General features: G+C 42.9%; 1 protein-coding gene across 1 annotated transcript in view; it reads left to right on the top strand.

The window, feature by feature from the left end:
- Window positions 1–11936, top strand: part of setd3 (SET domain containing 3) — a 37593-nt gene extending 25657 nt beyond the window's left edge. Inside the window, exons 8-13 of the mRNA XM_022750742.1 lie at window positions 31–145; window positions 347–421; window positions 1283–1449; window positions 3729–3814; window positions 9432–9592; window positions 9949–11936. Coding sequence (XP_022606463.1) covers window positions 31–145; window positions 347–421; window positions 1283–1449; window positions 3729–3814; window positions 9432–9592; window positions 9949–10422 — 1078 coding nt within the window. The 3' untranslated portion in view covers window positions 10423–11936. The remainder of the gene's footprint in view (window positions 1–30; window positions 146–346; window positions 422–1282; window positions 1450–3728; window positions 3815–9431; window positions 9593–9948) is intronic.
- The last annotated feature ends 2934 nt before the right edge of the window (window positions 11937–14870 follow it).

Genomic DNA, 14870 nt, shown 5'->3' with positions numbered 1-14870 from the left:
TGAGCAGTGGTTGTTTCATGTGTGTGACAGGTGGGCAGTGTCCTCGGTGATGACCCGTCAGAACCAGATCCCTACTGAGGACGGCAGCCGGGTCACTCTGGCCCTCATCCCCCTGTGGGACATGTGTAACCACACTAATGTACTGGTAAAGTCTTGGACACACACACACACACATACACACACACACTCACACACATTATTTTACACTGAAAACTCTGGATATTTTGTTATGATAAAATGTCATGTTCTAGTAACATATGGTTTCAATATCATGAGGAGGTTGTTCTTCTTCTGAACATTAAAACTGGGACAGGTTGGATTAGTAAAGGTGATTGTTTTTCTGCAGATCACCACCGGCTACAACCTGGAGGATGATCGCTGTGAATGTGTGGCGCTGCAGGACTACAAGGAGAACGAACAGGTTACTACTGCTTTATTGTCTGTGTTGCTTCTCTTTGTTTACACACACAGCTCTAACACGTCTGCAGTTAAGTACAAGAAGGACAGAGCCAGGTAAAAGTATCTTGCTGGAGAAGATTCAGAGGGATGGAGAGAGAGTTTCCCTTCTCTCACATTACACACTTTAAAGTGACTTTGATGCTCCATTAGTTTGGATGTTTTACCATGTTGCAGTTTGCTACAAAGATTGTTTAGGATCAGAAATCACAGGTTTCAGTGATGTTGATGACTGATTGTCTGTTATAACTGTCCATAGAAATTATATAGAGATGATGCTCCCAGTACAATTTTTTTTAATACCTTTTTGTCCTAGTTTTTATATGTACAAAATACAGAAAATATGTAGAGAAGGACAAAAAAAGAAATGGAAAAAATATATAATTTATACAGAACATCAACAGCACAAACAAACAAATGAAATAAATAAAGAAGAAAAAAACTGCTCACACACACATACAGCAGTATCCACAACCAGGTTCCACAGACAACATTTTCAGCATTTTTGTCAAGCTCCCAGTACTAATAACATTAGACCTTGCCTGATAATCATCACATGTAGACTTCAGTATCAAAGTACTGCAGGTGATTGTTGCCTCTGTGGTTACAGTCCAAAAAAGATCTAATAGATAAGAGCTAATAGTTAATGCAGCATGACTTTCCAGGGTTCACAGTTGGCAGGATTTAAGTAAATATAGGCTTAAAAAAGGGGTCACAGCCCATCAACATGTTTGGTATTTTTTTATGTGGGAATGAATTGTCTCAGTCCTTTTATGGGCTGCCTGTCTTTATGTGTCTTTATGATTTTATTATGTCCTTCCTGTAGATCTACATCTTCTATGGCACAAGATCCAATGCTGAGTTCGTCATCCACAACGGTTTCTTCTTCCAGGACAACGCCCACGACAGAGTCAAGATCAAGCTAGGTGTCAGCAAGAGCGAACGCCTCTATGCCATGAAGGCCGAAGTGTTGGCACGAGCCGGCATCCCAGCGTGCGTCCAACCTGCTCTTTATGTCACTGTTTATTAGCTTTTTGTTTGGAGTGGAAGGACAAACGTCCCTCTTCTTATCTACAAACACAGTGTCTGCTCTCATGAAGGACTGAATCTGCAAACCTGAGCCTTTTACTCTGAAGTCTTTAATATGGGTCAAGGGGAGCTCCAGGCTCGTGACTAACTCCATGTACCCTTCATAAAGCCACGGCGCACTTTGTCTTCCAACAGTAGATTTTTCAACCAATTAGGCTCCCCTTTGGCATAATTGAAACACATAATATAAATGTTGCAGCAGGTCTCTTTTTTTCATCCCTCCCCACCAAGTATCAATTTACCATCAGCCCCAACACTTTCATCACCAAGAAGCTCAATCATTTTATCATTAGCCTCTTAATTTTATGCAGCATTCTCTGCTCGGCATTTTTAATCAGACGCCTTTTAATCTCTTATTGATGACAGTCTAAATCTCAACAGTGGAAATTAAATGAAACAATCCCCGTTGTTGCTGGGGCGCTCTATTAAATTGACAGATATGCTTGTAGATCATTTTCAAAGGAAACAGCTCTGCGCTCGGTGTCAGGGCCGCACTGAGATGTCGAGCGGCTGCTATCATCACACTCCTCACTCCTTCTGCCTCCACTGCATTTCTTTCTGATAAGTAGGAATAAATGAGCACTTTTTGACTGTTCATTTACAAGATGTAATAAGTTCATGTTTTATCCAGTACATCTACAATGACCTTTTAAACACACAATACAACCTCTGGTACAAAGAGTTAACCTCCCTGAGCTGGCTGCTCCGCTGGAGGAATGGACAGAGGGGTAATCTGATAGGAAGAGTGGAGAGGCGGCTGTAATGTGTTTGTGTGGTGTAATAACGTCGACCCTGTGCTACCCATCACCACATCGATCACTTTGCTCAAGCAGGAGGAAAAATTGTCCTCTCTAAAATTAGCTCAGTGTGTAATGGGATGATGTGGAGTCCAGGATCACACTTGTTCTTCAAGCTGCTAGACTAATATTATTTTCAGTGAGAAAGCAGAGAGGCCAGGATTCAATCTGATGCGTCCTCACTCTTACATTTTAGACTCTGTTACAAAATAAAACTTATTTGTGTGTGAAATCTCAAAATTTCACATTTATTGTTTTTTTTTTTTTTTCTTTTTTTGGCTGGAGCGCAACAGTAAGACCAGCCCTATAATCTCGGAAGTTGGTGACTGACTGAGTGATGATATTTCCACCACTGGTCAGTGGAGTGCTGAGCAGCAGTCTACTGAACCGCTCTGGTTTTCCGGCTGCTCGGGAACTGCAGGGAAGAGGAGGAGCGCTTCTAATACACTGAGCCTCGCCTCCATTATAGCAAATAAACTACTTTAATTCCATGTATCATTATTACTAAGGGAGGCAGAGGAATAACTAAACATAAGACATACTGAGCAGAGAGAGCAGGAGAGAGGGAGGGAGAGAGAGAAGTCATCGGTAACGAGGCTTCGTACTAACGACTATGATCAACTCTACATATCAAACAGGGAGTTAGACATAAAGACCTGCCTCTAATAAAACTCTGTTTACGTTATGGAGTTGAAGTAAATAAAGACTAAACTATTGTGGTGTGATAATTTCACAGTAAATGCAGCTGACATCACAGCTCATTCTTTGTCTTTGATTTATGTGCTGGTGATTTTGTCAGACGACATCGTGGTTATAGAATTAAGGTTTGACCATAGGTGGTCCAGACATATACTAGATTTAGATTTACTTTTTATTTGATAGTAATTACAGCCCCACCCTGCGTCCCTGCAGCCTAGAGTTAAGAAACAAACAACCAAATAACATCATCAACATCAACAAAAATAAAAAAAGCTAAATGAATATTAGGGAATGTCATATACAGATTTTATTCTATCTCACATCAAACAAAGGAGCGAAACTCCTCATCACTGTCCTTTCATTTACTTACGTGTGCTGTCATGTTGTAGTTGTAGCGCTTACTGGATTGTAAGGAGGTTCTGATAAGTGTTTGACCTGAAATACAGGATCCATAGTTTGACTACGCCCCCATACACAGCACTGCTCATATTATTTGTTTCCTCTGTGGCTTAATTATACAGACTCATGAAGAATATACAGAGAAGACCTGAGGTGGTCTCACTGTTAGAAAGTGGTTCTGTCAGTTCAGACTGTCGAGGTGTTTATTGTGCATATGTTCAAGTATTTAATTTCTCCTCTTGTTTTCTGAATGGGTTTATTTACATGTGTATGCTGTTGTGTTTTCAGGTCCTGTGTCTTTGCTTTGCATTGTAATGAACCCCCCATTTCAGCCCAGCTCTTGGCCTTCCTCAGAGTCTTCTGCATGACAGAGGGTAAGACACACACACACACACACACACACAGTCGGATATCAGCAGTAGGACTTTCCCTGTGGAACCTCTAAGCCACAAACCTGCTAACGTACTCTAAAACAAAGCATGCCACAGTTTGTGACGCTCCTCTGGGGCCGTTGTCAAGTGACTGCTTCCTCTGCACACAGCAGAGGCAAAGAGACAGAGAGAGAGGAGGAGGAGGTAGAGGGGAAGGAGAGGGGAAGAGCAGGACCTGTCCATTCCCAAGCTGCTTAATTGATCAAGGCAGGCCACCAGATGTGTGGAAGTAGAAATCCACTGGGGCTTTGCAATATTCATCGGCATATATGCAGAACGGTGCCAGTGTCATAAATCCCCAACCACACAAGGCCACATCCTCCTCTGTCACAGGACTCATCTTCACGACCCTGCTTGATATATTATTCACTTTTTCTGCTGCATGTTAATCTTTAAAATGGCCCCAACGCCTGTGTGTGTGTGTGTGGGGTGGGGTGAGGGTGGTATCATCTCTTGCACGTGTGTGTATGTGTGTCAACATTTCATAACAGATGTGACATGATGGAATGGTGTGCACACACACCGGGGCGCTGCACTTCTCCTCTTTCATCTTCCCATGTAAGCAAGCTCAGATCAGAGGCAGGAGGATAAAGATCGGCTCTGACTTCTTTACAAGTTGTGACCAAAACTCTGTTCATGATTCATGCGGACAGTGAGGAAGGTCAGACTGACTGGTTTAGCACTCTGTGACTTCCTGATGTCTTCTGTGCCGTCAAAGAGAAGATTGTTAGTTTCATCTCTGTGTGTCCAAAAGAAAAGATCATTTATCACTTACAGTACATTTACACTACAGAGGCTAAATCCCCGCTATTACATCTTAGTTTTAAAACACATCTCTTGTACTGTGTTTCCTCCTGCCGTCCACACAACTCCTAAAACAGAGACTTACAGAAACTCTGCTGGACCTGTTTTATTTTGAAAACTCTGGGGTTGTGTTTTATTATGAAAACTTTGGGGTTGTGTTGTAGTCTGGATGGACAGAAACTGAGACCTTTGGAAAAGATGACGTAGACACGGTCACACCTGATTGGGTCTCATCAGCCTCTGAGCAACTGTCTTTGCTGTTCCTCGTTCCTCGAGTATTTTGTGCAACTAATCAACTGCAGAGTAGACCAGTGTGGGCTGGTGCTATGTTATGCTGTATATAACCGCTCAAAAAAAAATGAGGGGAACACTTGATCATCACAGTATAACATCAAGTCAGTGAAACTTCAGGGAAATCAATTTGTCCATTAGGAAGCACAAGTGATTGTGAATCAATTGCACTTGCTTTGGTGCAAATGAAAGTGACAACAGGTGCAATGGAGTGGCAAAAGCAAGACAACCCCCAAAAAGGGAATGGTTTGGACTGGCCGTTACACGAGGAGATCTGGACAGGGCCATAGAAGGGCATCAACCCAGCAGCAGGACCGGTACCTGCTCCTTTGTGCGAGGAGGAACAGGAGGATCACTGCCAGAGCCCTACAACATGACCTCCAGCAGGATACTGGTGTGCATGTTTCTGACCAAACTGTCAGAAACAGACTCCATGAGGGTGGCATGAGGGCCAGACGTCCTCTAGTGGGACCTCTCACAGCCCAGCACCGTGCAGCTCGACTGGAATTCACCAGAGAACACCAGAAGTGGCAGGTCTGCCATTGGCGCCCCGTTCTCTTCACAGATGAGAGCAGGTTCACCCTGAGCACATGTGACAGGCGGGAAAGAATTTGGAGATGCCATGGTGAATGTTATGCTGCCTGTAACATCATCCAGCATGACTGGTTTGGCGGTGGGTCAGTGATGGTCTGGGGAGGCATATTCTTGGAGGGTCGCACAGACCTCCATGTCATAGCCAATGGCACCCTGACTGCTGTTAAGTAATGGGATGAAATCCTCAGAGTGATTGTCAGACCTTACAGTGCAGTGGGCCCTGGGTTCCTCCTGGTGCAGGACAATGCCCGGCAATCATGTGTGTAGATAGTTCCTGGATGATGAAGGCAATGATGCCTTTGACTGGCCCTCATGTTCTCCTGACCTAAATCCAATTGAGCCCCTATGGGACGTTGTGTATCGGTGCATACGATGCCAGCAAGTACAGCCACAGATTGTTCAGGAGATCCCCCAGGACACCATCCACCGACTCATCAGGAACATGCCCAGACATTATTGGGAGTGTATACAGGCAAACAGGGCCATACACACTACGAAGTCACATTATGAGTTGCCGTCATGAAAGTTGGATCAGCCTGTGATTTCAATTTGCAATTGTGATTCCAGCTCTCAATGAGTTGATGATTTTGGTTTCCATTGATCGTTATTACATCATTTTGTTCTCAACAAATTATATCATTGTACAAGATTTTCACCTTGAATCATTTGTTCATCAAGATCTGATGTGTGACTTAAGTGTTCCCTTAATTTTTTTGAGCAGTGTTTATGCCATCAGGGAATACCATTTCCATGAAGGAGAGTACTTGGTCTGTAACAGTGTTTAGGTAGGTGGTACGTGTCAAAGTAACATCCACATGAATGGCACGACCCAGTGTTTCCCAGCAGAACATTGCCCAAAGCATCAAACTGCCTCTGCGGGCTTGTCATCTTCCCATAGTGCATCCTTGTGCGAACAGTTCCCCAGGTTAGCGACGCACATGCATGCAGCCTTCCACATGATGTAAAAGAAAACGTGATCCATCAGACCAGGCCCACCTTCTTCCATTGGTCTGTGGTCCAGTTCTGATGCTCATGTGCACATTGTAGGCGCTGTTGGTGGTGGATAGGGGTCAGCATAGGCCCTTTGACAGGTCTGTGGCTACGCAGCCCCACACTCAGAAAGCTGCAATGCACTGTCTGTTGTGACACCTTTCTATCAGAAGCAGCATTAACTTTTTCAGCAATTTGTGCTACAGTAGCTCTTCTGTGAGCTCGGACAACACGGGCAAACCCGCCCAAGGCATATCAATGAGCCTCGGGCACCCATGACCCTGTTGTCCTTCCTTAGTCCACTTTAACCACTGCACACTGGGAACACTCAACAAGACCTGCAGTTTTAGAGATGCTCTGACCCAGTTGTCCAGCCATCACAATGTGGCCCCTTTTTTTGTTGGGGCTTGTTCCAAACAAACATGTTCCTTTACATCTGGAGAATATAATTTGTAGGTCGGAGCGTCTCTGTAGCACCACAACGCTTATGGATGCTAACAATGTACAACAATGTTGTGAGACATTTTACCTTTATCAAAAAAAATTGCAGCTCCTGCGATGTGCATATTGCACTTAGCCATGTTGTGATTTCGAGTATATTTCGATGATGATTTTTAAAAACATTGTTTTTTCAGTGTTTTTTTTTCTCATGTTAAGGCTTATTACTGTGATAAACCAGTGATAGGAACTTTTATGTTGATGCTGGACCACATCAAATACTTGTCACTTGCTATCTCAGTCTGATTAAAAGATCATATCATATCCATGGTAAAAAACTGTAGAATCAGAATGGATAGCTAGTTAGCAACAAGAAAGAAATTAAAAGGAAAGAGTCAAGAGACAGTTGGTGAATGGACAAGTCAGACAACAAAGAAACACTGAGTTTCCTCTGATTTCAGTTCAGTCCTGAATGTTTGATCCTCATCATTAAAATAAAAAGTGCTCTGAGAAGACAGTATTTGACCTCCGTATTGTTACAGGGTTGGATGTGGGCCGCCAACATTTCTGAGATTTTCAAGTGGACCATGAGTTGGAAAAGGTTGGGAACAACCAGACTAGACAATCTGCTTCTTGTTTACACCGGCTCACACATTCCCAGTGTACCTCAGTATGGTCAGTGGTCATGTGATATCCATTTTCAGGTGTGTTACTATGGACACAGATTATTTGTGATACGGAGCTAAAATGTTTTTCTTTTAAAATGAAAACATAATAGTGTGAATATAGCTTGAATGTGTTCCTTATATCTAAATCCTTTCAAATCCCTTCATTAAATATAAATAGGTTTAACTTTTAACTAAACTAAAGTTATAAGTAAGAGAAACTGAAAGAAACACTACAGTAACCGATTCATTGTTCACTAAAAATTAGATGAATGCAGCATAATGAAATGCTGAATACATGTGTCTGACACAATGAAATGACCGGTGTGAGCTACTTTATCCATAGATTTCAGGGGTGGTCCTGGTTCAGAGTTATGATGTCAATATTATTCAGTGTAGATGCAGATCCACTTCCAGTGTTCCTCAGTATTTATGCTCATATTTAACATATTGGATAATCTTTTCTTTTAAACAAAGCGGGAAAGATTAAAGATTTGATACATCTGTTAGACTACGTCCACACTACTACATTTTCATTCTAAAACAGTGTTGTCAAACAAAAATTATCTCTGTCCAGACTAACACACCTGAAAACACATATCACATGACCATTCACGTACACTGAGCATGTGCGAGCTGGTGTAAACAGGAAGCAGATTGTCTACTCTGAAGTTGTTAAGTCACACAAAATACACTGAACGAGGAACAACAAAGACAGTTGTAGCATTAAAATACAGACTGTAACTGAACAACAGCTGCTGGCAAAGACAACAAGGTCAGTAACACTGTAATTCATTATCATGTTGTATTCGCCACTGGTAGTCGAGGCTGATGAGAGCTAATCACGAGTGACCATGGGTGTCTACGTCATCGTTTCCGAAAGTCTCTGTTTTCAGTGCTCAAAAGCGAGCAGTGTGGACATCAGGAGTATACGTAGCAAGAGTGGTGTTTCAAAACGAAAACATAGTACTGTGGACTTAGTGGCAGAGTTTAGCAGTTCTGGGTTTTTCGCCAACTAAGAATCACATACAAAATGGAAGCACCCATCTGTTCCCAACCCTAGATACAACATCAACCTGAGTGTAGTCAGGCACAGGGGAACTAACAGCCCATCCAACAACTCCAAAACAATTCACTGGAAGATCCTAGACCCCTCTGTTGGTCTCTGACACACTGAGAAAACATCAGTCTGGTCTCATCATCTCATCTGAATCAGGGTCCATTTGGTTCAAAGAAACCAAGACCCAGCACCTGAGTCAGGTGGGGACCAAATGATTTCTAAGTGGGTCAGGATGAGGTCTAATATGTTTAATACCCAGGTGGACCCGAGCAGACTTTCTACCAGCTCTGATCACTTGGTTGGACATCATCACAGGAGAGTGGGAGAAGAAACGACTGCATTGATTCTTCTTATCCCTGGCTTCTGGTTGACAGGGGAGTATCGTCATGCTGTCAGTGCTGGTGGTCTCTCTCTACCTGGATCTGTTCAGAGCTCTTCTGACGACAGATCGAGTTCATTCTGTTAAAAAGTAAATGTATGCATGCTGGGTTTGGGTTTCCATGCATCTGTTTGGGATCAGGTGCAGAGCGCTGGACCCATGAAGACCTCCACACGAAACCCAATGTCAATGGGAAGATGAAAGCCTTACCATAAAATCACTGTCTTACAAGCCCAGTACCTGTTGTGGTCCACTTCCATGTCACATGTTTCCCAAACTCCTCTTGCAGCTGGTCTTTGGTTACTTTTGAAGAGATGCTAACATTTATCTTAATTTCAGAGGAACTGAAGGACTACCTGCTTGGAGATCGTGCCATTAATAAGATCTTCACCCTGGGCAACAGTGAGTTCCCCGTCAGCTGGGACAATGAGATCAAGTTGTGGACTTTCCTGGAGACCCGAGCTGCTCTGTTGCTCAAGACCTACAAGACCACATCAGAGGTCAGTCGACTGGAGCCAAAGTTATGTTGGAAGTTGTGATCTGAGGTTTCTGACTGCAGATCAATTTGACGGTTTTAAGGGTTCTGTAAGTTTGTATGAAGAGTACGAACACCCTCTGAAAGGCCACAATCCAAGACATGATTGTCAGCTTGTTGAGTCTAGAAAGTTTAAAAAACATATATGATGCATTCCCCCCTCAGGTCCCCAATCTGTTTGAAGATCCAACAAGAACTTTTCAGAATCAAATGTGTGAAACTGAATTAGCACCACCTCTGTTTTGCTGCCTTCTTATAACCTTTTGTCACCTTTCTCTCCTCTTTTCTTCGCCCCTGATCTCCTGGCGTGGTCTCTTGCAGGAGGACCGTTCCATGCTGGAGAAACCTGATCTCTCTGTGCACTCTCGTGTGGCCATCCAGCTCCGCCTGGCTGAGAAGCAGATCCTGGAGAAGGCGTCAGCCAGTGGACGGGCCAAACGTCTGCATTTCCAGAAGAAGCTGGAGGAGGGCGCGTCGTTGCCTCGCTATGAGGAAAGTGATATCGCTTTGCTGGAGAATACTGACGCAGATGCAAAGCTTCCCATTATCCTGCACAAGCTGGAGGAGGTGGAGGAAGGCCAGGAGATCCAGGTGGAGGAGCACAGTCACCTTCTGAACGGGGAGAAGGTCGTGTACGGGATGGAGGCTAATGGAGAGCCAGTGCAGGTGGAGACCAAGGCGAAGGTCAGCAAAGATGTTCAATCAGCTTTGGACTCGAATGGAAGTTCAACCCAGAAAGGCCAAAGAGACGTGGCCGAGCGAACTGAGGAGAATCCCAAAGAGAATGGTGAATAAATATATTCCAAGTGCAGCCACAGCCCATGCTATTTATTTATTTTTGTGTCTCTTAAATGACTCAGAAATATAGAAGCAGAAAAAAAAGAAAATAGAAAGTTGCAGAACTTTTTGAACTGTGTGGTCATCCAGCGTGGCTTTTAGTTGTCTGCTGCTGAACTTAAATACTGCAAGTGTGTCCCTCAGCCTTTTGTGCAGAACAGGTTCATATTAATATTAGCTTTTGTTTCAGTTTGAAATGTAGGTTTCTCTTCAAAGTGTTTGTGGCCTACAACTTAGGGAGAGCAGGAGTGGGAGGGGTGCAGAACAAGTCCCAGCAGAGAGTTAGAAGTTGAAGAGAAGAAAAACCAAAATGGAGTTAGGTGAATGTTATTTCCATGAAGCCAAAACCTCTGGAATCCTGTGATCAGTTGGTTTATTGCTGCAGTTGATTTTATGTGTGTCCAGTATGTTTTGAGTTGACAATCTTATTGTATTCTAGTATTTTGGGTTGTGCTGCTGAGTTAAGACCATCACGGACCTCTGTTCCCTTTTTTCTGCTTCAAGCTGAATAACTGAAGGAAACAAAAACTGCTCTCATAGCCTCTGAGACTAACACTTTGTTTTTGACAGGCCAAAATGGAAGATGCTTTTTTGCTTTCTCAGTGACACGTTTGATCTCTACTGTCAAATTGCACATTTTCAGTCATTACGTAGCTGCAGCCCTTCACAAACAAAATCATTTTGTTTCCTTTTGTGTTCTAAAAGTATCTTTATGAATGTAGTGAGTTCATGTTAGAGGGAGTGTCTGTGGACATCACTTAAAGGGACTGATGTGTGGCTCAGCAGCCAATGCTGTCGCCCCTGACAAAGACAGGGACTTGGTGAGACACAGTGAGGTGTATTTTTGTTTGACCGCCTTAAAACGAATTTCAAGATGACACTTTTTGTATGAAAAAAAGGAAGCACTGTCAGGAGGTTGTTACTGTCTTTTGGTTGGTGTTAACTGCAGAGGTGGCCTCAGTAACTCTTGACTGTGCAATGATTCAAAGACCCACAGTGGAGCTACTTTGTGCTTCAACACAGGAACACAGTTTGTATGTTTTTGACTAAATATTCACAACACATCACAACACCTGCCTACTGGTTTATTTCTGAACTTTCCATCACATTTCATCTTCATCAGAATATGTAGTGGTTGGCTCAAGTGTCATCATGTGACCCGAGTATGGAACCTGGTCAGGTGATAACAAGTGGTAATATATGGGGCTGCCTCCTAAAAGCTGATCATTGAAGTATCAGTGGTTACTCCTCGAGTCGACTCACGTTGTGTCAGTGGAATCACGGAGACAGAGTGACCGGTTTCAGCTGGTTCTGGTCTTTGTTCAGACATGCTCAGCTGAAACTTAATGAAACTAAGGAACCCACTTTTAAACCACACACGTCTTGACTTCCCGACGTATTTGACATTAGATGTTACGGTGGCCGACAAGGGCAAACATGCTGCCAAGGCCCAAAACACTTCCATTAGGAGAAACAAGCTGCAAATACAGAAACGATGCAGATTCAAAAACACGTGAAAATACAAAACAAATACAAGAACAGAAACATGCTGAAAATGAAAAAACGTGCTGCAGGAGGGCAAAACAAATACATGAACAGCAAACATGCTGCAAATACAGAAACGATGCAACAACACAAACATATGAACCTCCAAAACAAATACAACAGGAAAAAAGACAACACAACAGAAGTGCTCCAGGCCTCTAGGGGGAGCGCTACGTGGAAAACCCATGGACTGTGTATAAGCTAACGCTAACACTTGCTATGTTTTCTGTTGCTCTTTTATAATATTGTAAAAACTATGGCCAAATGTAAAAAAGAACACAAACCTTTTGAAGTCATCTCATCTGTCTTCCCTCATATTTTCTTGCTTGGTCAAAGGTAAAAGGTCCAGTCGTAGGTCTGGCCTCTCAGTCGAAGCTCAAGTTCAGGCTCAAGGTGTTCCACTGAGAGCTCCCCCTAGAGGCCTGGAGCTCTTCTGTTGTGAATATACAGTGGTTTTTCTGTTTCTGAGTTTTGTATTGTTTCTGTATTTGCAGCGTGTTTGCTGTTCATGTATTTGTTTTGTCTCCCTGCAGCACATTGTCTCATTTGTAGCATGTTTCCGTTGTTGTATTGGTTTTTTATTTTCGTATGTGTTTTTGAATCTGCATCTTTCTGAATTTGCAGCTCTTTTCTCCTAATGGAGGTGTTTTGGACCGTTGCAGTGCGTTAGCCTTTGTCAGCCACTGTAAGATCTCCTTTCCAGACGTCCCCTGACCCCGTGACTTTGACCCTGTCCTAGTCCTCTAACCAATCAGGATTAAGGGTTAAAGGTCATGGAGCGGGATAAGTGGACAACCATCTCTGAACAGAGGCCAACCATATGACTGCGTGTTAGCATGTGACCCAAGTTCCATATTTACTGTAGGTCACATGATGATGTCTAAACTTACCCTAGGAAAACTGAGCAAAGTGCTGATGAAGACCTTGAGGTGTGGTTGAAAGTCGCGGGAGTGTACCTAAGTGTAAACTACTGTTCCCAAAAGAATGGACTGTCCCAGTTCCTAGAGTTCTAATGTTCCACTGTAGGTCACACACAGGTGAGTGATAAGCAGGTCTGGACCGTCATCTTTTCTTGTTCCTATGAAAATAAAAGACCTGCTGCTCATATTTTCTCAGTGTGGTGTCTCTAACAAGAAGGTTTCTATTACACTAAAAATGAAACATGCACTAAACTCCTGTACCGTATAGATCTAAACTGGTACAACCTCATCTTTAACTGAATCATATACTGTAACATTACATTGTTCAGACTGAACTGACAGATTTCAGTGGCCATTGCTTCACAAAGTTTTCTGATTCCACCAATCAGAAACAACCTGTAATGACACTGCACACACACACACACACACACACACACACACACACACACACGCGCGCACACGTCCTGTTAAGTTGCAGCCGTTCGCATTTTTGCTTGATCTTGTTTGTGCACACGTCACAAATGAACGGAGCTTGTTTGAAACCTTCTTGTTCATGTCACTTCCTATGCTTCATACACTGAACAAGAATAAATAAGCCTGTATCAGAGTTTGTTAAATGTATCTTTAATTGCACCAAAATGATGATTTTAAAACATGAAGTCATGCTGAGTCGTCACAGTTCTCCTCAACAGCTGAAGGCACTGCACCTTCAAACCTTGCTGTGTTCAGATGTGTGTGTGTCGGGAGGCAGTCAGCATAAAGCAGCTGGGCTCACTCATGGACACACTGTCAATTATCTGAATCACTAACTATTAACACTAATAATAATTCGCTGGATGATTTAATCCGCCAACCGTTTTTTTTCATAAATCATTACATCACATAATTATCAGAAAATAGTGAACATTTATTTCCCTTAACTCTCACATCAGAAAACCAGCAAACATTTATGTGGGGAATTTTGGTTGTTGACTATGTTTTGTCAAACAACTGATCGGTTAATCAATTAATTGTCTTTCCTCTTATTCCCACATCAACAGAAATGTGAAAATGGGAGTTTGGGTTTTACAATAGTTACTTAAAGCTCCTTATTTTTTTTGTTTGAAGCTTTGATCCATTTAAGAACCAAAAACCATCTCAATGTAGTTTTACACCTCCTCTCTCAGGCTTCTCTCTGGAGCTCTAGTAACAACAGGTCGGTGAGCCAATCAGAAGAGAGGAGGCTCTCAGCCTCTCTTCTGATTTGCTGACTGTTTTCTGAATGATCTAATAAAAATAAAGCAGATTTCAGGTAAACACTCAGAGAAACCAAATCCTGCAAAGTTGGATGGTGGGTCCAGGTGAGAGGGGCTTGGTGTATGGCTGAGAGTGGCGACTACTTTGTTGTGACATCACAAAGTTCCAGAAGTCCTGACGGCTGGTTTTAAGGCTCAGTTTCTGAATACAGGCTGTGTGCATTTCTCTGTGGACTGAGGCTTTGATACTTTCACAGTATTAATATAGAACCTAGACCTGATCTATAATCAAACAACACATGGACATCTACATTTATACCTATACTATATGGGGGGTCTCTTGCTCTCCAGTGGACTCCTCGCTGTTTCACTCTTTGCAGTAGTTGTGAGTGAGCTGATGATGTTGCTGTCACCTTCCAAAAGTCAGAGATCAAACTTCATCTCATTTCTCAGCTCCTGTGTGTTGTGTTGTTCATCAACCTTCAGCCATCCTCTGCACCAGGTCACCATCCGTCTATTATTCCTCTTCTTCTCTGCTTGTTGGGGGGGGGGGGTTCATTTCATGTAACCCCCCACCCTCCTTTGGCCCCTGGCCCTATTACAAATTTATAAAAGAAACATTATCTTGAATCATTCAATTCGGGGCAATTAAATTTTGAAATGTCCCATTCATAATTCATGGGTGTCTAAGATAAAACCCCTTAAA

This window comes from Seriola dumerili, unplaced genomic scaffold (assembly GCF_002260705.1).
Source record: "Seriola dumerili isolate Sdu_G_001 unplaced genomic scaffold, Sdu_1.0 BDQW01000149.1, whole genome shotgun sequence".
NCBI classification, from domain to species: domain Eukaryota; kingdom Metazoa; phylum Chordata; class Actinopteri; order Carangiformes; family Carangidae; genus Seriola; species Seriola dumerili.
This window is presented reverse-complemented; position numbering and strand designations above follow the sequence as displayed.